This window comes from Scyliorhinus canicula, chromosome 10, assembly GCF_902713615.1.
Source record: "Scyliorhinus canicula chromosome 10, sScyCan1.1, whole genome shotgun sequence".
In the NCBI taxonomy this organism is placed as follows: domain Eukaryota; kingdom Metazoa; phylum Chordata; class Chondrichthyes; order Carcharhiniformes; family Scyliorhinidae; genus Scyliorhinus; species Scyliorhinus canicula.
The window spans coordinates 187,280,239-187,305,083 of NC_052155.1; the positions used below are offsets into that span (position 1 = coordinate 187,280,239).

General features: G+C 49.5%; 1 protein-coding gene across 8 annotated transcripts in view; it reads left to right on the plus strand.

The window, feature by feature from the left end:
* topaz1 (testis and ovary specific PAZ domain containing 1) overlaps positions 1 to 24,845 on the plus strand; it is a 71,370-nt gene that overhangs the window by 1,776 nt on the left and 44,749 nt on the right. For 3 of the 8 annotated variants that reach the window (XM_038810349.1, XM_038810352.1, XM_038810350.1), the window contains exons 1-5: positions 1,221 to 1,632; positions 8,762 to 8,928; positions 11,717 to 13,788; positions 18,816 to 18,880; positions 19,807 to 19,904. In XM_038810349.1, coding sequence (XP_038666277.1) covers positions 1,455 to 1,632; positions 8,762 to 8,928; positions 11,717 to 13,788; positions 18,816 to 18,880; positions 19,807 to 19,904 — 2,580 coding nt within the window. In that variant the 5' untranslated portion in view covers positions 1,221 to 1,454. Of the gene's footprint in view, positions 1 to 170; positions 297 to 1,220; positions 1,633 to 6,384; positions 6,571 to 8,761; positions 8,929 to 11,716; positions 13,789 to 18,815; positions 18,881 to 19,806; positions 19,905 to 24,845 lie in introns of those variants that run through there. The other 5 variants (XM_038810351.1, XM_038810353.1, XM_038810355.1 and 2 more) reach the window with 5 other exon arrangements.

Below are 24,845 nucleotides of genomic sequence, written 5' to 3' on the forward strand. Positions count from 1 at the left end.
AAAACCCCGCCCCTCTCTGACCCCGCCCACTCTAGCCCACCCCACACTGGCCCCGCCCACCCCAGCCTCACTCCGGCCCCACCCCCGCCCATTCTCCCGCCCGTTGCGCCCCCGCGCGCGGCCTGCCTTTTCCCCTCAGGGAGGCTCCCGGACCCGGACCCCCCGCCCCCGGACCCCCCGCCCCATGGCCTCCCGCCGGCTCGGCAGCCGCCCCGCTCCGCACCGGGGGCAGCCGCCGAGTCCTCCCTCAGCCGGCCCCAAACCTGGAGGCTGCCCGCGGCAACTGCGGAGATCAAGTAAGCGGCACCCGGGGGAGGGGGCATTGGGGGGAGGGGATCTGGTGTGTGTGGGTGGGGGGAGTGAGGGACAGGGGGAGTGAGTGAGGGACACGGGGGGAGTGAGGGACAGGGGAGTGAGTGAGGGACACGGGGGGAGTGAGGGACGGGGGAGTGAGGGACATGCGGGGGGAGTGAGGGGCGCGGGGGGAGTGAGGGGCGCGGGGGGAGTGAGGGGCACGGGGGGAGTGAGGGGCAGGGGAGTGAGTGAGGGACACGGGAGTGAGGGACATGGGGGAGTGAGGGGCAGGGGAGTGAGTGAGGGACGGGGGTGGGAGGGACGGGGGTGGGAGGGGCAGGGGAGTGAGTGAGGGACACGGGGGGGAGTGAGGGGCACGGGGGGAGTGAGGGGCAGGGGAGTGAGGGACACGGGGGGAGTGAGGGACAGGGGAGTGAGTGAGGGACACGGGGGGAGTGAGGGACAGGGGAGTGAGTGAGGGACGGGGGAGTGAGGGGCGGGGGAGTGAGGGGCGGGGGAGTGAGTGACATGCGGGGGGAGTGAGGGGCGCGGGGGGAGTGAGGGACACGGGGGGAGTGAGGGGCAGGGGAGTGAGTGAGGGACACGGGAGTGAGGGACATGGGGGAGTGAGGGGCAGGGGAGTGAGTGAGGGACGGGGGTGGGAGGGACGGGGGTGGGAGGGGCAGGGGAGTGAGTGAGGGACACGGGGGTGAGTGAGGGGCACGGGGGGAGTGAGGGGCACGGGGGGAGTGAGGGGCACGGGGGGAGTGAGGGGCACGGGGGGAGTGAGGGGCACGGGGGGAGTGAGGGCATGGGGGAGTGAGGGGCACGGGGTGGGAGATGACCACCAGGGTGGGGGGATGCCCTGGGGGTGCATCTGGCACCAGGCGGTTTGTGGCTGTTGGAGTCCAGCCGAAGCCCTGACCATCTCCCTTGGGCCGGTGGCTAAATTCTGGTTAAAATTCCACTTTGATGAAGGGAGAAAGTGAGTGGGAAAAGGGGCAATAAACCCCGAGCCAAGAGAGAGATTTACCAATGGCATCACCCTTAGGGCGGAACCCACTCCTATTAAAAGCAGCAGATAAGTGAATTAAGGGCATTTAAACATCTGGAGTAGCAGCGGGTATTAAGTATAAACACTAGGAACAGGATAGACCAAAATGCAAAGTTATCTTAGAGCACTGGGCCGATCTTCCATCTTTCCAGCTGTATGTAAAGGGATTAGAAAGTTAACGCCAGAGTGGGGCACAACACAAGATTTTGGGAGTAAAAACAGAAAATGCTGGGAATACTCAACGGGTCTGTCAGCATCTGCGGTGAGAGAGAAACTGAGTCAAGGTTTGTGTGACAAAGAGGTTTGGTGTCCTGTGATGTGTAAGTCAGAGGTTAAAACACATCAGTGAAAGATGGTCACCCTGTGGGGTACTGTGTGTAGTTCTGGTCACGGCCCCGCTGCAAAGGTATTGGTTGTGTTACAGGAAAAAAAAACTAAACTGATAAACTATCTGAAGAATGGAAGGGAGCCACGAGAAGAGGCTGAAGACCCCAAGATATTTGCCCTGGAGTGAAGGAGGCTTGTTGGGAGATATTCGAGGCTCTAAAGGCGATCGTTAAATTGAACTTCCTTGACATGTTCAAGATTGTAACAGATCTAGAAGCACACATTACAGCCTCGAGCTGACAAGAGGGAAGGGAGATGCAGAAGTATCTTAGAATTTACTTGTGTGTGTGAGATGACGTGTGTACAGAGCGCTAGAAGAATTTAAATGAAAATTAGATGCACTTTTAATCCTGCAAATTTATTTGATATCAACCTTTCCCTGCCATTGATCCCCAATTTTCTTGTAACAAGCATTGCTTCTTTACCTGAACATTTTTCTCTGTCCTTTATGGTGGGTGGTTGTTGTGCTTATCCTCGTGTATTGTTCACCCTCCCCACATGATGTAGAATCTTGAAAGAATTTTCTAGGCTGATTTACAACCTTCATTGAGCTGTTGCCCTCTTGCGAACAAGCTGGAAGTAGGTCTTGAACCTGGGTCCTTCTGATCCATCAGTGGGACAATGTGATTAGTCACCTTCATCCAAGAATGGTTCAGATTGTACTTGAGATTTATAACTAGCTTTGCTTTGGTCAGTTGAATGAATATCTAATATGAAAAACAAACCATTGCCATAATATGACACTTCAAATCATACTTAATTCTTAGAATCCCTACAGTGCAGAAGGAAGCCATGCGGCCCATCAAGTCTGCCTCGATCCTCTGAAAGAACATCCTACCTAGGCCCAATCCCCCCACCTGATCCCTGTAAGCCCACCCCCCCCCCCACCGTATCCCCCCACCCTACCCCCGTAACCCCACCCTCCCCCCGTAACCCCACCTAGAGGCAATTTATCATGGCCAATCCACTCTAACCTGCATATCTCGGGACTGTGGGAGGAAACCGAAGCACTCGGAGGAAACCCATGCAGACACAGGGAGAAAGTAAACTCCACGCAGTCACCCAAGTCCGGAATCGATCCCAGGTACCTGGCACTGTGAGGCAGCAGTGCTAAACACTGTGCCACCGTGCTTCCATTGTAGAAATCCACACAAGGCGATTATTATGATCCCTGACCAGACTCCCAACAGTGGCTGGGATACTGGACCGAAACCCCAATATTTTAGTTTGTTTTATAAGACTGTGCAGAAAGAATGATTCGCCCAGGAGTGATTACACGAAGAAATAGAGATTCGGTATTTTTAAAACAAAACTTTATTATGAATACAATATTAAACTCTTTGACTTCACACCCAAAAAGAACAGCTTACAATTACCCCTTAAACATTACTACTCCATTAAACAACAAGTAAAGAAACATACTGCTATCGATCCATCTTAAAATACGCATGCCATAGAGTAATACTTGCTTTACAGAACAGGTTTGGGCTCAAGTTAGAACCCCTGAGGACTCTGCCTGGATGTCTTCAAAAAGCTGGTTCACCTGGTGTGTTTCAGATTCTTCCTTGTCCTCAGACTAGACTACTCTGCTTTAAATATTATTACTCTTTTTAGAACTATCCTACTGGGAGAGAATTGTGGACTCCGTGTCAGACAGATCAGACTTCAATTTCTCTCCAAAGCTTTCTCAAAATTTCTCCGAATTTCTTAGCTCCACTCAGCGATGACATCATCTCCCCAAGGCCCCCCCAAGTGCATTAGCCCAGACTGAAAAACACATTCCGTTGTTCAATTTTACCTTCTGGCTCCTAAAAGCTCCCAGGCCCTGCAAAACAGGATTATCTTAAAAAACATGACCACTGCAGTCAAACACACCCTTAACTCCAGGCTTACAACCCTTAAATGGGCAAATGTTTAGAATCCAATATTCCTAAAATCCTCCATTCAGCACACAAGCTTCTGCTTCATCAGGGGGTCAATGCCAAATTGCCCTAAATACTAGATAATTATGATCCAAATTGGCAAGGGGCAATGCTGAGCAATTTCCCCAGTGGACAAATGTGCATAGACATATTGCTGTAGCTCAATGCATTGAAACCATGCCATGTACCAGCATAGGACACTGATAAAAGTCTCTATTTATTTTGATCGTATTGTTCATCCCATTAAGACATTGACTTGCAGGATAGTCTGGAGTTGAAGAGGAACAATTGCATTCGCCAACCACTAGTCTACCCTTCCACATTCCAACAATGTGTTTAAGTTAGCTGCTTGACCATGAGTGATGCTCTGGATAGTTACCGTTGAGCTTATCGTCATCTCCTTTCTCCAGAAATGGATAGAAGAGCTGAATGCCAGAACAGAGTTGAGAGCTGCTTCAATGTTACATTGTGGAGTATGCTATCAAGTAAGCCCATCATGGGGGCAGTTGTACACGTGATGCAATGGTATATAACTCCAGTGACAACAATGAAATTGAGGTGATCTATGCTCGCCTACAGCAGGATCTGGACAAGATCTACTCTTGGCAAGAGACAGGTATCATTCATGTTCTGTAAATGCCAGGCGATGGTCTCTAATAAGGGAATACCTAACCCTCCTCTTCAATAGCACTACAATTACCAAGTCTCCCATCCCAGGTTGGGTGAGGGCCTGTGGTGCTTTCACCGTTGATTAGAAATTTAATCCAACCAACTATTAACATAGGCTATGAGAGCGACAGCGTGGGTAATCTCCACACCCGATTCCTCTACTTTGTTACTATCCATGATGCTGAAGACAGAAAACGACATTCTCAACTCTCCCAACACTGGAGTGCAGCTGCAGCATCTTGAAGTTCAACACCATCCAGGGCATACAGACTGAACTGGCAGCCCTGCCACTGAAATCTCTGTCCATTCCATCCCCCAATGTCACACCGTCTCTGTACAGAATGCATGGCAGTCAAGCTACCCAGTCCCACGACCTCTACCATAAAGAAGGATAAGCAGTTAAGTCAGAAGAACACCTCCATCTTGAGGTCACACACCTTTTAAAAAAATTACTTTATCAGAGTTACAAAGCCAGAGCTCAGAGTGTGGACAGGGGCAAACCCGTAATCCAGCTCCTTGCCTGCTCCAAAAAACAACTCAAATTGAATCCAATTCATGGTCCCCACAAGAGAGACCTACCAGATCCAGGCATTACATCTGTTTCGGGATGTAGTACTGTTTCATTATTGCTATTATGTTAAAATCTAGGAATTCTTCACTTCATACCCATCACAAGGACAGCATGAATCCTTAATGTGGTGGCAGGCACATCCCCTTTTCAGAGCAGCTAGAGATGTGCAGTATATGTGACGTTGCCACCATCCCAAGAGCAAATTGAAAAATGTATGTTGCTGGACATGGATTTGTTAGACCTGGCTGGGCTAGAAGCATGTACCAGCAGCAATTCACTATAAAACCTCAGCATATTGCTGCTAATCTGACCACAGCGTGAATGCCTCTAGTTGGCATTGCACGAGGTACTTATCTCTGCAGCCAGTCAAAGTAAGCATTGAGCTATGGATATCAGATTATGTTTGCATTCCTGTCCTGGTAATTATTGTCCTGAGCTAATTCAGACAATTAAGACAATGCTGAGGTGTGGCAGTATTTGGTAACAGCTGTCCCATGGACCAACTCTGCCCCAGAAGAGTTTTTTTTCCATTTAAACACAGACTTGGGTTTGACGATAGTTTGTTTGATTGGAACTGACTTTGGTCCCTGAACACGAGAGCAAGGGAGAACAGGTAGGTGGCCATCTCTGTGCCCAGCTTAGATGTGGCCTGAGGGGGAGGTGGTTCTTCCTGCCTGCCTTGTCCTTGTGAATGCTTAGATGACCCTGGAGAAGGTGCACAGGTTGTCTGCTGGTTGATTTGAAGCCTTGCATGACCTGCAGGGATTGGAGGTGGCTATTAATGATAACCAATTTATTTCCAAAGTGTTTATTGTTTGTGATCTTTATCGACAGAGCACCTTGGGGGTAACTATTGGGGTTAATTAAATGGACAGGGGAGCAGTGATGCCTTCATCCAATAAGCAGAGAGAATGGAATAGAGCACTTATTGCTGCTGCAGAGTCTCCTACAGCCTTGTTGATTTAGACCAATCAGGAAGCAGCTTCTTGCACCAAGTTAACTCTCAGGAAATTAAAAAGCCAAGGCTGAGTCTTCAGTGGCTTGTGTAGAGGAGTGAAAGATGGGGGTGAGAATGGGATTGGGTTAGGAGAGAGGCTGATATTTGTGCATGATTGCCCTTTTTTTTTTTGGAGGTGCCTGGCTTTCTATGTGTATGGATAGATGTCTATTTTTGTGTTTGATAAAGTATTTTGAACATGGACCACAATGTACTGTGGGTTTAATGTTTGTGAAAGTGGTGTTTTATTTTTCATTTGTTGAGACTCCCATGCTTATTTATGTGGGAAAACACTGGCTTTAATGAGTATCCCCCTCCTAGCACCAGATGGGTCAGATTGTCCTAGTATGGATCAATAATGGGAAGTTTAACATTGTTCTGTTGTAGTCTGAATGTATTTAATTGATTAGACTAGATCAGTATTCCTGTGCATACTGATGGGGTAGGGTGGTAGTGTCTCTTCCCCCCCCCCCCCCCCAAGATTTATTTAGGTTTGACAAATTGGGCTTCACCTTTTACAAGGACAGATTCTGCCGAATACCAGTTACATAAATACTAGCCGTGGAGGACTGCTTTCAGTATGGAATGAATGTGATGTGCTAGTTGATCCAGTCCCCTAGCTATTTAAATCTAGGTCACCCTGTAAGGGGTTTGATGTGCATGCTGTGATTGACAGGTTGGTAACTTTCTCTCTTTTTCTGCCACATCTGCCTTGGGTTTGCACCGAAACAGCAGGAGAACCTTCCATTTGAACCCACATTGCACCTCTGGCTATGGTGTTTTATCAGTCGCCACAAGATGCAGTGACCAGTTTTGCTTGTACCTGCCCACTGGAAATCCTCATCCTTGTGCTGGATGAGGATTCTGTGCTGGATTTCTAAAATGCCCTTCCCAACCTTGTATCTCGTACCCTCATGTCAACCATGATGCAGTAGATGCCACTGGTGAATCATGATTGTGGGTTTGACTTCCATTCCGGCGACAGGCATACCAAGCTAGAGTGACATTCCAGAGTGACATTCCAGTGCAGCGTGCTGCACAGCCAGGGAACAATGTTTCAGCTGAGACATTAAACTGAGGCCTCCTTTACGCACTTGGGTGGATCTTAAAAGACCCTTGAGGCAGTGTTTTGAAGAATGGGGAAGTTCTCTCCAGTGCCCTTGACCTTACACAATCAACATAGTTTATTACATATTGTTTGAGAGCTTGCTGTGGGTAAATTGGTTGCCATATTGCCTGCGTTGCAACAATAACGTCAAAGGTACTCCAATCTTTGCAAAGGGCTTTAAAATGTACTGAGTTCATGAGTGATGCTATATAAATGCAACTCTGTCTCTCAATGCATGACTGCCTACACACATGCACCTTCCTGGTCCTTATGAGTTGCACCGGCTCTTCTGTTTCCCAAAGCATTGAATTTAAACCTCCTTGTACTCTTATTTGCTAACTTCGTCCCACCCTGCCTCCTCTTTCTATGCACCTTTTGGTCTCCCAACTGTGGGCTTTGTTGCATTACTTTCTTTACTGCTGACAATTGGTGACGGTGTCTTCAATTTGTCTCAACCTTGCTATCACCAGCTGCTTTCTTCTACTTCTTTCTCCACCTTTTAAAAGCTTATTTATTTTCCCACGTTCTTTTCGCACGTGTTGGGTTGCAACTCTTCCACCAAGGATTGTTGCCCCCTTCCAGAAAGTGCCTTGTGATATTTTTCAATATTAAAGTGCAATATGAGTGCAACTTGTTGCTGCATCAGTACCGTTCATCACTGCCTTTAAAATATTAATTTGCTGTCGGTTTGGGATTTTGTTGGACTTCACCGCAGCTTGGAAGTCTCCAAAGGAAAAGTGCTTGCTCCATATTTTTAAACTTCGCTCAACTCAGTGAGAATAATGCAGTGAAGGCACAGCTGCTTATGATGGATCAGATAATTTGGGCAAAGATATTTCCGGCATCTCTTTTTATAAGACCCTGTTTAAATGTTCTGTGTGGTGAAAGCAAATAAAGGCTGACGAAGCTTGTCTAAAAACGCATCCGTCAGATAACCTGTGAAGGCCGAAGGTGCAGTTTTCAAAATAAAACTGCGGGAGGACTTCTATTACAGTATAGTTGAGTGAGACGATTAATACAGCACATTCTACAAAGGTCAAGTATTGAATGATTGGGGAGAGAAACAAACGTGTGTGGAGAGCTCCTCTTTGCATGGGTGCTCTCTAACCTGCTTTATTATTTGCAGCATTTTCTGTCTACATTTCAGATTTCCAGCATTTCATTTTGTGCAGAATGAATGTAATAAAGTTGGTATAAGGAGCCTTATAAAAGGACCTAATTAAGTTTGTGGTCGTGGCAAACAAAACATTTACCATGGACTTCATGCAAGACAGCAAGCATGAACTGTGGAGAATGATTCTTTTGAAGCTTTAACTTTACAGCCTAGAAGGAAATGGCTAAAGGGGATAACTCAGCCAAGTATCTTGCATTCTTAATGAGCTAAAGGGGCATCTTGACAAATATATGAATAGGATGGGAATAGAGGGATATGGACCCAGGAAGTGCAGAAGATTTTAGTTTAGATGGGCAGCATGGTCGGCACAGGCTTGGAGGGCCGAAGGGCCTGTTCCTGTGCTGTACTTTGTTCTTGTTTAAATAAGGTAAATCCGGATGATCGCATTCAAATAAATATTTCCAATATTTATGGGTAACATGGATGAAAAGTACATTTAAAATATGTTAGGAAGGAGTTATTTGCTCAGTGCTATTATGGCTGAGTTAATCAATCGGTGGAGTGAGCTAAAGTCTGAAAGTCTCCCCTTTTTTACAAGAATTTTCTCATGTTCGCGACTCATTTTCCTTTTCTCTCAACTGCTAGCAATTGAACAAAGAATAAACATTGCTCACAAGAATTTGATCGAGACAAGTCCTTCAGACTCTGGTGACGTAGTGATGGACCACAGCATTAGAGAGCCCAGTGTAGGTTCTACAAAGCGCTTAAATTGCAGATCAGTTCAACAGGTGCATTTTAAAAGTGAAACTGAGGTAAGGATTTTTACTGTGGAAGACTACTTGTAAACATTCTATTTTCTAACTTGGCAGAGAGAGGATGTTTCCAATTGACGCTGGAAACCAAAACTGCGGACCAGTAACCTTCAAATAGCCACTAATGAATCTAATCGGAAACCCAGAAGAAGTGGGCGGGCTGGCTGGTTCTCCCGAACTTTATAAATTACTACTGGCCGGCGAATATAGCGATGGTCAGGAAATGGGTGGTTGGGGAGGGATCGGTGTGGGAGCGGATGGAGGCGGCCTCATGTAAAGACACAAATTTAGGACACTGTTACCGGCACCTCTGCCACTCTCGCCAGCCAGGTACTCCACAAGCCTGGTAGTGGTTGCGGTCCTGAGCGTGTGGGTCAGTGGCGGCAGCACATTGGGATGGAGATCAGTGTGGACACCGATATGTGGCAACCACCGGTTTGCTCTGGCCGGGATTGGGGGGGGGGAGGGTGGCCGGGATTGGGGGGGGGGGGGGGGGGGGGGGGGGGGGGGGGTGGCAGCGGGCTGGGATCGAGCGGTTTGGGGATTTGCTTATAGATGGGGGCTTTCTGTGCTTGGAAGAGTTGGAGGAGGAGTTTGTGTTGTCCGGTGGGAATGGGTTCCGCTACCTCTGAGGGACTTTGTGGAGGCAGGTGTTGACTTTCCCTGCTGCCCCAGGGGATACAGGATAAGGTATTGTCAAAAGTGGTAGTGGGGAGGAGAAAGGGAAGGTGTCGGAACTCTACAAAGAGCTTATGGGGAGAATGTGCAAACTCCACACACACTGACCCAGAGCCGGGATCGAACCTGGGACCTCGGTGCCGTGAGGCAGAAGTGCTAACCACTGTGCTACCGTGCTGCCCAGCCTTGTACAATTTAAGGTGGTCCACAGGACACATATGACTGTGGCCCGGATGAGCAGATTCTTTGAAGGGGTGGAGGATAGATGTGTGTGGTTGGGCCTGGGAATCATGCCCATATGTTTTAGGAATGTCCGAAGCTTGGGGGATTCTGGGAGGGGCTTGCCGATGTAATGTCGGAGGTACTGAAGGTAATGGTGTTGGAGGTGGTGATTTGTCAGAAGACTTGGAAGTCCAGGGGGCGAGAGAGGTCGATGTCTTCACCTTTGCCTCCCTGGTAGCTCGGAGACGAACCTTGTTAGCATGGAGGGACTCTGAACCCCCGAAGGTCGGGGGTGTGGGTTATTGACATGGCTGTGTTTCTCAGTCTTGAGAAGATCAAGTTCACCCGGAGTTTTGTTGGATATGGCAGCTGTTTATCAACACCTTTAGGAAAAATTAAACTGTCGGTGGGATGGGGTGGGGGGTTAAAAAGGGGAGGCATGGGGAATTGGGAAGGTTGGTGGGGAATTGTGGTTGGGGTGTAGTTTATGTAAGCCATGTTGGCTGGGTTTTGTTTTTGTTTGGTGCGTGGTTGTGCTACCATGCGTGGGCAGCATGGTAGCACAGTGGTTAGCACTATGGCATCACAATGCCAGGGTCCCAGGTTCGATTCCCGGCTTGGGTCACTGTCTGTGCGGAGTTTGCACTTCTCCCCGTGTTTGCGTGGGTTTCCTCTGGTTGCTCCGGTTTCCCTTCCCCCCAAGTCCCGAAAGAAGTGCTGTTAGGTGAATTGGACATTCTGAATTCACCCTCTGTAGTGGGCAGCACGATAGCATAGCGGTTAGCACAATTGCTTCACAGCTCCAGGGTCCCAGGTTCGATTCCTGGCTTGGGTCACTGTCTATGTGGAGTCTGCACGTTCTCCCCGTGTGTGCGTGGGTTTCCTCCGGGTGCTCCGGTTTCCTCCCACAGTCCAAAGATGTGCAGGCTAGGTGGATTGGCCATGCTAAATTGCCCTTGGTGTCCAAAATTGCCCTTAGTGTTCGGTAGGGTTACTGGGTTATGGGGATAGGGTGGAGGTGTGGGCTTGGGTAGGGTGTTCTTTCCAAGAGCCGGTGCAGATTTGATGGGGCTGAATGGCCTCCTGCACTGTAAATTCTATGATCTATGCTTATTCTGTGAAAATGTATAATATAAATGCCTCAATCAAATATTTTTCAAAAAAAACATGGGACTCTCTACCCCATGGAGTAGTTGAAGTGAATAACAGATATATTGAAGGGGAAGATAGATGTGAACACAAGGAAGAAAGGAATAGCAGGATCTTCTGACAGTGATATGCAGAAGGTGGGAGAAGGCTTGTGTGAAACATAAACGGCAACATCGAGCAGGCTTAATGCTCCTGCATCAAGACATTTCTCCTGAATTTTCTACTGGATTTGTTGGTGACTGCTTAATGTTTCTTAAGTTGAATCATCTTCTCTGTGTTGTATTTGAGAGAATAATATTTACAAGTAGTTTTTCTGTGCAGTTTTTCTGTACTTTTATGTCAAAAGTAATTATATGCAAATACATCATTGGCAGAATGGGTGGTGCACTGGGTAACAATGATGACCTCAATCCAAATTGTTGGGATGTAAAGTCTCTTTCAGTGTCTCAGCCTGTTGCCCGATAAGCTTGAGTGTTTAACAATGGAGCCAGGTGCTCATTGGCACTAAACATTAATGCTCAGACTGCAAGAGTGGATGCTATGGGGAATGTGTGGTAAATAAATAAGCTTGATATTCTTAGAAAAGTATTATTGTTTCTCACATTGCTCATGCTTATCTGGGCATGCTTGCTGCACTAATGGGTAGCAAAGTCTTGCCGACTCGATCCACGATGTAAAGCAAAGTTACAGCCTAAAGTGTTGAGCATTCGGTAAGTGACGTTATAATTGTATTTTTCAGCAACGTAGAACTGTTCGTGTACAGCTGTGTGACTACATGATGCCTAAAGGGCTCAAACAGTCTTCAATAAATGACCATTATAATCGGCTGTGTAATGACGTGTGCAGTAAGTCAGGGGAAGGTCCCAGAATCGAAAGGTGCCAAGCAAGGAAACGGGGAAAGGATCACGGCTGCAGGGATTGTAAAGTGGCTGATGTGATGAAAAACAACCGGAGGGGCACAGAGCTCATTGCAACAATTGAACCTCTGCAGGTTAGCCTAATCCGAAATGGCTGCAGCAAGGTAAACCCTTCAGAGGATTTATCAAAATGTATTAAACAGCATCAAAGCAAATCAGCAGACATGGAGTTTACGACAGGGAACAGCAGTAAAATACTGCTGGAAACTCGACCATCAGAACTATCCAGAGTAATCCAGAAAGGCATACAGCATCTTAAATCTCTTGATAAAGTCCAATTGGGGACTGATGCTGTGTCTGGCGATACTGAAAATACTCGAACATCTAATGTTACCGAAGCTTGCTCTGAAATAGGATTTAAACCAGGATGTTTAGGATCATTGTGGCATCCCAAAGGTTTGGTCTGGCAAGGTCCATGTCAGGATAGCACAGCTTGGAGCACAGTGGGTTCTACAAATGTAGCAGGGGACTGTTTAGAAGAGGAAATACCTGTGTTACCTGATGATAGAACACTAGAACACTCAGCTGGCTTTGAGCCTGTTGACTTCAAAGTCAATGAGGCAGTGCGACTTTCTACAAGTTGTAAAAGAAAGGCAAGTGGATATATACACTCCTCTGAGGCTTCTGTTCCGCCGTTTGGTTGTGCAAGAACAACACCCATCACTCTGGATACATGTGCACGAGCAAGGCCATTCAAAAGAACAAGACAGTGCCCTGAGTTCTGGTTTGGTTCAGAATGGTACTGTAAACCAGAAAAAACAGGTGAACTGCGCAGACACACATCAGTACTTGAGCAAAAATCGGGAGCATTGCCTCGTCAAGGGTATGTGGAATCAGTTGAGTGTGTTTTATATTTGTTGACCAGGTTGTCCCTGGAAGTGCCTGAAATAAAGGCCGCTAACAAAGATAATTTGAGAAACCAATCACTATTAAAAAATAATTGGAGTTGCGCATCTTTCGCAAGTGACAAAGTAGCAAAAGTGCAGCCATCAATACACCTCTCAAAGTATTCCAATATTGTAGAATATGGTAGACAGCCAAAAGATGCGCACAATTTTAAAACGTCTGCATCCATCAATGTACTTGACTCCAAAATGGCAAATGGTCTTCCTGCTGAAGAAACAAAATGTCAGATCAAGCAAAGCAAATTGAATTTTATAAATTCAGCAGCTCATTGCACTAAAACACTAATGTCAACAAAACTACCAGCAATACACGTTCCTTTGTGCAATGATACAGGTGGAAAAACAGCCATAGGCTACCAAAGACATGAGACCATTCAGGATAAGTTTACTCCAAGGAAATTGTGCACAAAGGGAAGGAATGACATACAGTCAACGGCGATCCCTGTTTGTCAGAAAGCACCTTTAGAGTTGAGGTGTGGCCGAGTGGATGGGCAGTGCCATGTTGAACCTAGTGAACAAACTGAGAGTGAGGGGCTTGTTGAGGGTCACCCTTTAGTGGATGTAGAAGAAAATGCAAAGTACCAATCAAAGACGGCAGAAGTATCTTTGCGGCCAGATGGAAGTGCTGAAAAGACTCCAATATCAGAAAACCAGCCAGTGCTTCCATCTCCAGAGGGGCCTTTTATTGCAACGCAAATTATAGACCGTGAAGTCAAAGAAATATTGGATAGGAACGCTGAAGAGGAAGGGAGTTCACAGCGAGTGCCTGATATGATAAGGGCCTATGAAGAGGATGTGCTCGTGCTTGACGTGATTCAGGATGATCCAGAGCTATTTGGCAGTCCCAGTAACGCTGAGGTGGTGCAGACTGAACCATCAGTGGGTCTGGATGCAGCCACTTGTGGGAAAGTAGAGTTCAAACCTGTGGAGGGTGACGCTGGAAGTGAACTAAACAGCAAAAAGAAAGAATCAAGTGAAATGATGTCCAGGTGTGTGTATGCTTTCTATTCACTTTTTAAAATTGGTTATTTGATAAAGATTTACTTTAAGTTGAAGAGTTTACAGAATGTTTCCTTGTATATTTGATGAAGCTATGAAAATCTCTTCAAATCGGAGGGGAAGAGTTGGAAAAAAATGAATTGAATTGCACTAACGTGTCATCATATTCTAATAAGTTGGGAACCAATTTTGTCTTTATTTTTATACTGATTGAGTTAACGTCAAGAATATCAAGCTGTGGATCAACAGGTAATTGAAGTGGGGATGCAGATGAACCATTTTTCTAAATGGGGAAATGCTCAGGAAATCAGAAGCACAAAGGGACTTGGGAGTCCTTATTCACGATTCTCTTAAGGTTAATGTGCAGGTTCAGTCGGCAGTTGAGAAGGCAAATGCAATGTTAGCATTCATGTCGAGAGGGCTAGAATACAAGCGCAGGGATGTACTTCTGAGGCTGTATAAGGCCCTGGTCAGACCCTATTTGGAGTATTGTGAGCAGTTTTGGGCCCCATATCAAAGGAAGGGTGTGTTGGCCTTGAAAGGGGTCCAGAGGAGGTTCATCAGAATGATCCCTGGAATGAAGAACTTGTCGTATGAGGAATGGTTGAGGACTCTGGGTCTGTACTCGTTGGAATTTAGAAGGATGAGGGGGGGATCTTATTGATAGAATACTGCGAGACCTGGATAGAGTGGACATGGAGAGGATGTTTCTACATGTAGGAAAAACTAGGACCAGAGGGCACAATCTCAGACTAAAGGGATGATCCTTTAAACAGAGATGAGGAGGAATTTCTTCAGCCAGAGGGTGGTGAATCTGTGGAACACTTTGCCCCAGTAGGCTATGACGGCCAAATCACTGGGCGTCTTTAAGACAGAGATAGATGGGTTCTTGATTAATAACAGGATCAGGGGTTATGGGGAGAAGGCAGGAGACTGGGGATGATAAAAATATCAGCCATGATTGAATGGCGGAGCAGACCTGATGGGCCGAGTGGCTTAATTCTGCTCCTATGTCTTTTGGCAGCACGGTAGCATTGTGGATAGCACAATCGCTTCACAGCTCCAGGGTCCCAGGTTCGATTCCGGCTTGGGTCACTTTGTGGAGTCTGCACATCCTCCCCGTGTGTGCATGGGTTTCCTCCGGGTGCTCCGGTTTCCTCCCACAGTCCAAAGATGTGCAGGTTAGGTGGATTGGCCATGATAAATTGCCCTTAGTGTCCAAAATTGCCCTTAGTGTTGGGTGGGGTTACAGGGTTATGGGGATAGGGTGGAGTTGTTGACCTTGGGTAGGGTGCTCTTTCCAAGAGCTGGTGCAGACTCGATGGGCTGAATGGCCTCCTTCTGCACTGTAAATTCTATTTTCGTGTAGTCTTATCTAATTGAACAGCAGAATAGGCTGAATAACCTATTCCTATGACACAATGGCAACTGATTTCCAATGGTGTTCTTATGAGTAGTCGTGATGTTAAATGTGAATCGGGGCACAGTGAGGGAGGCAGTTTAGCAAGATGTAGGGGCAAGTACAGGTGAGGAGGATTTCAAAATGAAGACTAGTTCACTTACCCAGTGGGAATGTGGAGAGCAGTTGAAGGCAAGTGCTGAGATCCAGAAGGTTTCTTGGATTTCCAGCTGGGAATTGGGGACAACATTTTCCCCGAGTGAATCGGAGTGCGCCACTCATTTTGCTTTGATTGCAAGATTGCCCAATGGTAAAGTAAACCACAGCTTATATTCTCAAAGAACAGCTGCGATCCTCAGCAAGCAGGCAGCATCTGTGGAGAGAGAAAGAGTTCCGTTTCAAGTCGTAACGATCGGGTGGTTCTGATGAAAGGTCATCTCGTCCTAAAGCATTTGCTGAACCTGCTGAGTATTTCCATTTTCCGATATTTTAGATTCCCAGCGGTGTTTTTCTCTTTTATATTCATTTTACATCCTGAAGATGTGATATTGCCAGTCACCCATATGTTACTGGTTACCTGAGATGCTTTAATAAGCAATAGTACCGAAGATTTATGCTCCAGAGCTTGCTGCGTCCCTAGCCAAGCTGTTCCAGTACAGCTGCATCTACCCAGCATTAGGAAAGTAGAACAGCAGGATAAATCCAACCCAGCCAATTACCGCCCCATCAGTCTACTCTAGACCATCAGTAGATATAGATTTATTGTCATGTGTACCGAGGTACAGTGAAAAGTATTGATCTGCTTTCAGTCCAGGCAGATTGCTCCATGCATGAGAAACATAGGACATGCAATAAATTAGATTATATTAATTTAATTTTTTTATAATCTTGTCACAAGTAGACTTTAACATTGCAATGATGTTTCTGTGAAAATCCCCTAGTCGCCACAATCCGGCGCCTGTTCGGGTACACAGAGGGAGAATTCAGAATGTACAATTCACCTAACAGCACGTCTTTTGAGACTTGTGGGAGGAAACCGGAGCACCCGGAGGAAACCCACGCAGACACTGGGAGAACGTGCAGATTCCGCACAGACAGTGGCCCAAGCTGGGAATCAAACCTGGGACCCTGCTGCTGTGAAGCAACAGTGGTAACAGTGGTAACCACTGTTACCGTGCATTAGTGTACAGTGTATTAGTGTTTAAATTGAGATTTGAAAGGTTAGAACGGTTATAAAATGTAGAAAGAGGATCTGTGGGGAGAGCTCGCAGAGTCACCACGCTCTGGCGCCATCTTGCATCAGCAGTAAAGTGATGGAAGAGATTATATATATATATTTTTAAAATTTAGATTACCCAATTATTTTTTCCAATTAAGGGGCAATTTAGCGTGGCCAATCCACCTACTCTGCACATTTTTGGGTTGTGGGGGCGAAACCCACACAGAATGTGCAAACTCCACACAGACAGTGACCCAGAGCCTGGATCGAACCCGGGACCTCAGCGCCGTGAGGCAGCTGTGCTAACCACTAGGCCACCGTGCTGCCCTAAGTGATGGAAGAGATTATCATTAGTGCTATCAAACGGTCTTGCTTAGCAATAATCTGCTTCCGTTTGCTTTCTGCAAGGGTCACTCAGCTCCAGACCTCATTGCAGCCTTGGTTCAAAAACAAAAAAGAGCTCACAATCCAGAGGGGTGAGTGTCTGCCCTCTACATCAACGTAGCCTTTGACTGAGTGTGTCATCAAAGAGCCCGAGTAAAACGGAATCAATGGGAATCCGGGGAAAACTCTGCTGGCTGAAATCATACCTAGCATGCTACTTTAGTAACTTGAGACTGGAAATAGTTAAGAACCAATTGAAATCAGTTAGCTGAAGGAGGATGGTTACGGTTGTTGGGGGTCAGTCATCCCTGTTCTGGGATATCACTGCAGGAGTTCCTTGGGGTAGTTTCCTAGTTCAACCAACTTCAGCTGCTTCATCATTGACCTTCCTCTAAGATCAGAAGTGGGGATGCTTGTTGCTTATTGCCTGAGGTTCAGCACCATTCATGACTCTTCAGATACTGAAGCAGTCCATGTGCAAATGCAGCAGAACCTGGACAATAACCAGGCTTGTGCTGACGAGTAACATTTGCACCATGTTCAACAAGAAAGACTTTAACCACAGCTCCATGACATCCAATGGCATTGCCATCGCTGAATCCCCCACTATCGACATCCTGGGGTTGCCATTGACCAAAAGCGGAGCTGGACTAGCCATATAAATATCGTGGCTACAAGAGTAGGTCAGAGGTTAGGAATCCTGTGGCATGCAACTCCCCACCTGACTCCCCAAATCCTGTCCACTATCTACATGGCACCAGTCAGGAGTGTAATGAAATACTCTCCACTTGCCTGGATGAGTGCAGCTCCAACAACAGACTTTGACACCATCCAGGACATATACCGCTTGATTGGCACCCCATCCACAAACATTCACCCCCTCCACCACTGACGCATAGTAGCAGCCGTGTGTACCATCTACAAGATGCACTGCAGGAACTTGCCAATGCTCCTTTAGCAGCACCTTCCAAACCCACAACTGCTACCATCTCGAAGGACAAAAGCAGCAGATACATGGCATCATTACCATCTGGATGTTTCCCTCCATCCTGACTTGGAATTTATATCCTCTACTGATGCTGGGTCAAAACCCTACCCCCTCCCTAAATGCCCTGTGGATAGAACATAGAACATAGAACAGTACAGCACAGAACAGGCCCTTCGGCCCTCAATGTTGTGCCGAGCCATGATCACCCTACTCAAACCCACGTATCCACCCTATACCCGTAACCCAACAACCCCCCCTTAACCTTACTTTTATTAGGACACTACGGGCAATTTAGCATGGCCAATCCACCTAACCCGCACATCTTTGGACTGTGGGAGGAAACCGGAGCACCCGGAGGAAACCCACGCACACAGGGGGAGGACGTGCAGACTCCACACAGACAGTGACCCAGCCGGGAATCGAACCTGGGACCCTGGAGCTGTGAAGCATTTATGCTAACCACCATGCTACCCTGCTGCCCCTGTGGATGTACCCACACCAGATGGCCTGCAGCAGTTGACCAAGGCAACTGGCCACCACCTTCTTGAGGACAATGAGAAATAAATGCTGGCCCAGCCAGTGACGCTCATATCCCCATGAATGAATAACAGAAACATCATAGACATTTACCGCATCAAGAGGAGGCCATTTAGCCCCTTTGTGCCTGCGCTGGTTCTTTGAAAGAACAGTCATGCTTATTCCCCTACACTTTGTTTGTCCATAAGTTCCTCATCTTCAATTACTTATCCAACTTCCTTCTTGAAATTGTTTATAAAATTACATTCTGCCATCTTTTGAGGGAGATTCCACAGCACACCTTGAAATAGTACAAATGTGAGGAACTCCAATTCATTTTGGATACAGGAAACTATGATGTGTGATGTCTTTGCCTGTCTGTGACCATCTTCGGATTTTAATGGCATTTGACAGTCTTCCAAATAAGAACACTCTGCTACTCTCTTTTGTGAATGCTTTTCAAAACTGTTTGTGTTCTAAAAATCTGTACAGACGGTTTTTCTATTCACAGCACCTTTCTGTGTGTGTCCAATGATGTCTCTGGAAAGCTGCCAAACTGCACCAATCTGCAACATGGTAAGTGTGTGTGTGTAAGTACATGAATGGCCACTGCCCTCGAGCCTACTCTCCATTCAGTAGGACTGGCTGTTGACCTCAATCTCTGACCCCCATAGGCATGGAGGGAAAGTCTTGGCCTTGAATGTACTCCATAACCAAGCGTCCTTGGCTCTCTGTGGGTAGAAGATTCACAACCCTCTGAGTGAAGAAATTTCTCTTCCATCTCTCTCCTAAATGGCCGACCTTGTATCCAGAGATTTCGCCCTCTAATCTAGACTCCCCAGGCAGTGGAGCGCAGCCTCTTAATAAGTTGTGTGAACAGCTTAAACAGCTGTTTAATGCTTGAGTGAGAGTGTTCAAATTTGGCTGCCTGCTTGTTCAGAATCGCAGGATTGTTATAGTACAGAAAGGCCATTCAGCCCATTGTGACTGCACCAGCTGTCTGAATTAGCAATTCCTTCCGCGCCTTCTCCCTGTAACCCTGCACTGAGTTTCCTTTTAGATAATTGTCTAATTCCCTTCTGAATGCTTCAATTGAACCCGCCTGCACCACACACATTCCAGACATTAACCACTCCCTGCCTGAGAACATTTTTTTCCCCTCACTTTTCCCAATTGCTTTAAATCTGTGCCTTCATTCTCTATCTTTTCATGGGTGGGAACAGTTTCTCCTTCTCTCTGTCCATACCCCTCATGATTTTGAATACCTCTCTCCTCTCTCCTTCAAGGAAACAGTCCTAACTTCTCCAATCCATCTTCACAACTGAAGTTCTTGGTCAGGAGGTTTTTTTTTAGAAGAAATAGCCATTTCATTTTGCACTGGGGCATATGTTTCTGCAACTCGCTGTGGGAACAAACTCCAGTCTTTAGATTTTTTACAGCAAGGAAGAAGTTCATTTAAGATACTTTAATTAAACGTAATGGATTATTTATTTGTGTTTTAGGATTCAAAACATCTGTGAGTGAAGAGAGTTACTTTGATGAGGGCCCTCCATTGGTGAAAGAGAGAATACAATCTCAATCTGAATACAATTTGTACCCGGTAGGTTGATAGTTTAATGTATGATTTCCTTTGAGTCAGTTTTATTTCATGCCATTTGCGACATGAAATTTAAAAAAAAACTCCCATATTCTTATCCTTATCTCCCACCTCGCTGCTTCTGACTGCTGCCCGTGAAGAGGGCAGAGTCGTGAATTCACTCTGCATTAAGCTGTTGGTTCTCTTCCCTATTCTTCCCCCCCCCCCCCCCCCCCCTCCCCTGGTTTTGGAGTCTAAAGCAGTGATGCACCATCAATTGCACGCGAGGCGAGTGATTTACCAATGTCAGGCTTTAATTAACTAGAACACAGCCTGGCGATCGTCTACAGTGGAAAAGGCCGATCGTCAGGCTTCTGAGCATTTATACCTCGTTGATAGAGGCGTGGTTAACTCAGCCTCTCGGCCAATCGGTCGAGAGGCACATGACCGACCAGGGCCAATGGTAAGCCGACGTTCTGGCCCAATGGCAGACGAGTATGCAGATCATATCATCACATTCACCCCTTACGGAGAAGGAAGGCGGGGGGGGGGGGGGTGTGAACGAGACCCGGGGGGGGGGGGGGGGAGAACTGATGATATGAGTAGCCGTCGGGAGAATAATTTTCTCTCCGTACCCTTGTCGAATTTGGGGGCTTGCCACTGGCCCAGACATAACAATATTTACAAAAGGAAGTCCATGGGACCGTAGAACTCTAGATGGATTCGATCAGTCGTTTGGTGGTCCTTGACGTCCTGGCCGAGCGCCGTAGTGGAGGAGGAGTCGTCGGATCGGCTGATGGTCCTGCTGATGTCCTGGAGTCCGGGAGCGATAGACCTCGAGTAGTCTCCGTCACCTGAGCTGGCCGTGGAGACGCCATGGATGAGGGATGGGGAAGCTGAGTGGGGTGCTGGGGTGAAAAAGGGGAGGGGGGGTCTGTGGTGGGGGGGGGCTGCACGCCGGCGGGTGCCAGGTCCCGGAGGGAGACCGTGTCCTGCCGACCGTCGGGGTACTCCACATACGCATACTGCGGGTTAGCGTGGAGTAACTGGACATGCTCCACCAACGGATCGGACTTGTGCACCCGCACATGCTTCCGGAGCAAGATGGGTCCGGGGGTGACCAGCCACGTCGGGAGAGGGGATCCAGAGGACGACTTCCTGGGGAAAACAAGAAGACGCTCATGAGGTGTCTGATTAGTTGCAGTACAGAGGAGTGAGCGGATAGAGTGCAGTGCATCGGGGAGCACCTCTTGCCATCGGGAAATAGGGAGATTTCTAGACCGGAGGGCTAGTAGTATGGTCTTCCAGATGGTACCATTCTCCCGCTCGACCTGTCCGTTACCCCGGGGGTTATAGCTGGTCGTCCTGCTAGAGGCGATGCCCCTGTCAAGCAGGAATTGACGCAGCTCGTCGCTCATAAATGAGGACCCCCGATCGCTGTGAATGTACGCGGGGTAGCCGAACAGTGAGAAGATGGAGAGTAGGGCCTTAATGACGGTCGATGTGGTCATGTCGGGACAGGGAATGGCGAAGGGGAAGCGGGAGTGTTCGTCGATAACCGCCAGGAAGTAAATGTTGCGGTTGTTAGAGGGAAGGGGCCCCTTGAAGTCAATGCTGAGACGTTCAAAGGGGCGGGATGCTTTGATCAGGTGTGCGCGCTCGGGGCGGTAGAAGTGCGGTTTGCACTCGGCGCAGATGTGGCAGTCACGGGTTACTGTCCTGACTTCCTCGATAGAGTAGGGCAGGTTGCGGGCCTTAATGAAGTGGTGTAGGCGGGTCACCCCTGGATGGCAGAGGTCTGCGTGGAGGGAGCGGAGGCGGTCTATCTGCGTGCTGGCGCAGGTACCGCGGGACAGGGCATCAGGAGGCTCATTGAGCTTCCCAGGACGATACAAGATATCATAGTTGTACGTGGACAACTCGATCCGCCACCGTAAAATCTTGTCATTTTTGATCTTGCCCCTTTGTGCATTATCAAACATGAAGGCTACTGACCGTTGGTCTGTGAGGAGGGTAAACCTCCTGCCGGCCAAATAGTGCCTCCAATGTCGCACGGCTTCGACTATGGCCTGGGCTTCCTTTTCCACAGATGGGTGGCGGAGTTCGGAAGCCTGGAGAGTTCTGGAGAAGAAGGCCACGGGTCTGCCCGCTTGGTTCAGGGTGGCCGCCAGAGCTACTTCTGAAGCATCGCTCTCGACCTGGAAGGGGAGGGCCTCGTCGATGGCACGCATCGTGGCCTTTGCGATGTCCGCTTTGATGCGGCTAAAGGCCTGGCAGGCCTCCGTCGACGGCGGGAAGGTCGTGGTTTGCATGAGGGGACGGGCCTTGTCCGCGTAGTTGGGAACCCATTGGGCGTAGTATGCGAAGAACCCTAGGCAGCGTTTGAGGGATTTGGGGGTATTTGGGAGAGGGAGTTCCATCAGGGGGCGCATGCGTTCGGGGTCGGGGCCTATCACTCCGTTACGCACTACGTAGCCGAGGATGGCTAGGCGGTCGGTGCTAAACACGCATTTATCCTTATTGTACGTGAGGTTAAGGAGTTTTGCGGTTTGGAGGAATTTCTGGAGGTTGGCGTCATGGTCCTGCTGGTCGTGGCCGCAGATGGTGACATTATCAAGGTACGGGAAGGTAGCCTGTAATCCGTACTTGTCGACCATTCGGTCCATCTCCCTTTGGAAGACCGAGACCCCATTCGTGACGCCAAACGGAACCCTAAGGAAGTGGTAGAGGCGCCCGTCAGCCTCGAACGCGGTGTACAGTCGGTCACTCGCGCGGATGGGGAGCTGGTGGTAAGCGGACTTAAGGTCCACAGTTGAGAAGACCTTGTATCTCGCGATCTCGTTTACCATGGTAGAGATACGGGGGAGAGGATACGCGTCCAGTTGCGTAAACCGATTGATGGTTTGGCTATAATCGATGACCATCCGGTTTTTCTCCCCCGTCCGGACCACCAGCACTTGGGCTCGCCAGGGACTGTTGCTGGCCTCGATGACCCCTTCCGTCAGCAACCTCTGGACCTCGGACCTGATGAAGGATCGGTCCTGGGCGCTGTACCGTCTGCTCCGTGTGGCGACGGGTTTGCAATCGGGGGTGAGGTTAGCAAACAGGGAGGGAGGGTCTACTTTGAGGGACGCGAGGCTGCAGACAGTGAGGGGGGGTATAGGGCCGCCGAATTGAAAAGTCAAGCTCTGCAGGTTGCACTGGAAGTCCAGTCCTAGGAGTGCCGGTGCGCAAAGGTCAGGGAGGACAAGGAATTTATAATTTTTAAAAACCTTCCCTTGGACCGTGAGGTCCGCGATGCAGCACCCGGTGATGTGGACGGAGTGCGAACCTGAGGCTAAACCGATTTTGCGTGTTACGGGATGGACAGGGAGCGCGCAGCGTCTTACCGTGTCAGGGTGAACGAAGCTTTCCGTGCTCCCGGAGTCCAGCAGGCAGTCCGTCTTGTGGCCGTTGAGGTGGATCAGCGTAGTCGTTTTGGCGAGCGTGCGTGGATGAGACTGGTCGAGTTGAACGGCCGCGAGCCGTGGAGAAAATCCGTCGTCGCTGTCCGATTCCATGCTGGAGGGACCTTGCGTGGCAGATGTGGAAGTCGGTGGCCAGGATCCATATGTGGGGTGAACGGCCGCGAGCCGTGGAGAAAATCCGTCGTCGCTGTCCGATTCCATGCTGGAGGGACCTTGCGTGGCAGATGTGGAAGCCGGTGGCCAGGATCCCCAGGTGAGGTCTGTTCCCCAAGATGGCGGCGCCCAGGACCCGCACGTGGGGTCGGGGCCCCAAGATGGCGGCGCCCAGGACCCGCACGTGGGGTCGGCACCCCAAGATGGCGGCGCCCAGGAAGCCCTCGTGGCCGCTGGAGGCGGAGCTAGCGTTCCCGGCGCTGTGAGCGGAGAGGCGCGCAGGCCGGCTCCAAGAGGTGAGTGACCGGCATCAGCTGCGGGGATGCACAAGCCGGCTCCAGGACGCCGGCTAGGTGCATCAGCTGTGGGGATGCGGAAGCCGGCTCCAGGACGCCGGCTAGGTGCATCAGCTGTGGGGATGCACAAGCCGGCTCCAGGACGCCGGCTAGGTGCATCAGCTGTGGGGATGCGGAAGCCGGCTCCAGGACGCCGGCTAGGTGCATCAGCTGTGGGGATGCGGAAGCCGGCTCCAGGACGCCGGCTAGGTGCATCAGCTGTGGGCGGAGGTAAGGCGCGCGGGCCGGGTGCGGGGGGCCGGGGGCGGGGGGGAGCCGAGTCGCGCTGCGGGCAGGCAGGGACCGGGGGGCCCGGAGAGGCGAGCCGGTCGGGCGCCGGGGCCCGGGGGTGGGGGGAGCCGGGGTCCGGGAGCGAGGGAAGCAGGGCCGCTGCAGGCAGGCAGGGACCAGGGAGGCCCGGAGAGGCGAGCCGGTCGGGCGCCGGGGCCCGGGGGCGGGGGGGAGAAACGTGCGCGGCGGGCAGGCAGAGGCCTGGAGGGGCCGGGGAGGTGCGCATGTCGGCCGGCGGGGCGCGAGTCGGTAGCAGCTGGGGCGGCCCTGGGGGAGAGAGGGAGGCACACAGGCCGTTTGCAGAGGCCTGGGGGAGGGGGGGAGAGTGCTGTGCAGCTTCCAGAAGCGCTGCAGCCAGCGTTTTGGCCTGGCAGACCGTGGAGTAGTGGCCCTTCTTCCCGCAGCTCTTACAGAGGGCGGAGCGGGCTGGGCAGCGCGAGCGAGGGTGCTTAGCGTACCCACAAAAGTAGCAGCGGGGCCCCGCGGATTTATCGGGGCGCCCCGCGGCACAAGCCTGAGGGAGGCCGGGAGCGGTGGGTAGCTGGTGGGAAGCGTGCCAGGAGGCGGCCTGGCCAGGGTCATAGGTGCGCGCGCTTTGATCTGCGACCTCCAGGGAGGCGGAGAGAGTCAGTGTCTCCGTTAAACTGAGTTCGTCTCTTTCCAGCATCCGCTGGCGGATCACGGGGGACAGCATCCCAGCCACGTAAGCGTCTCTGACG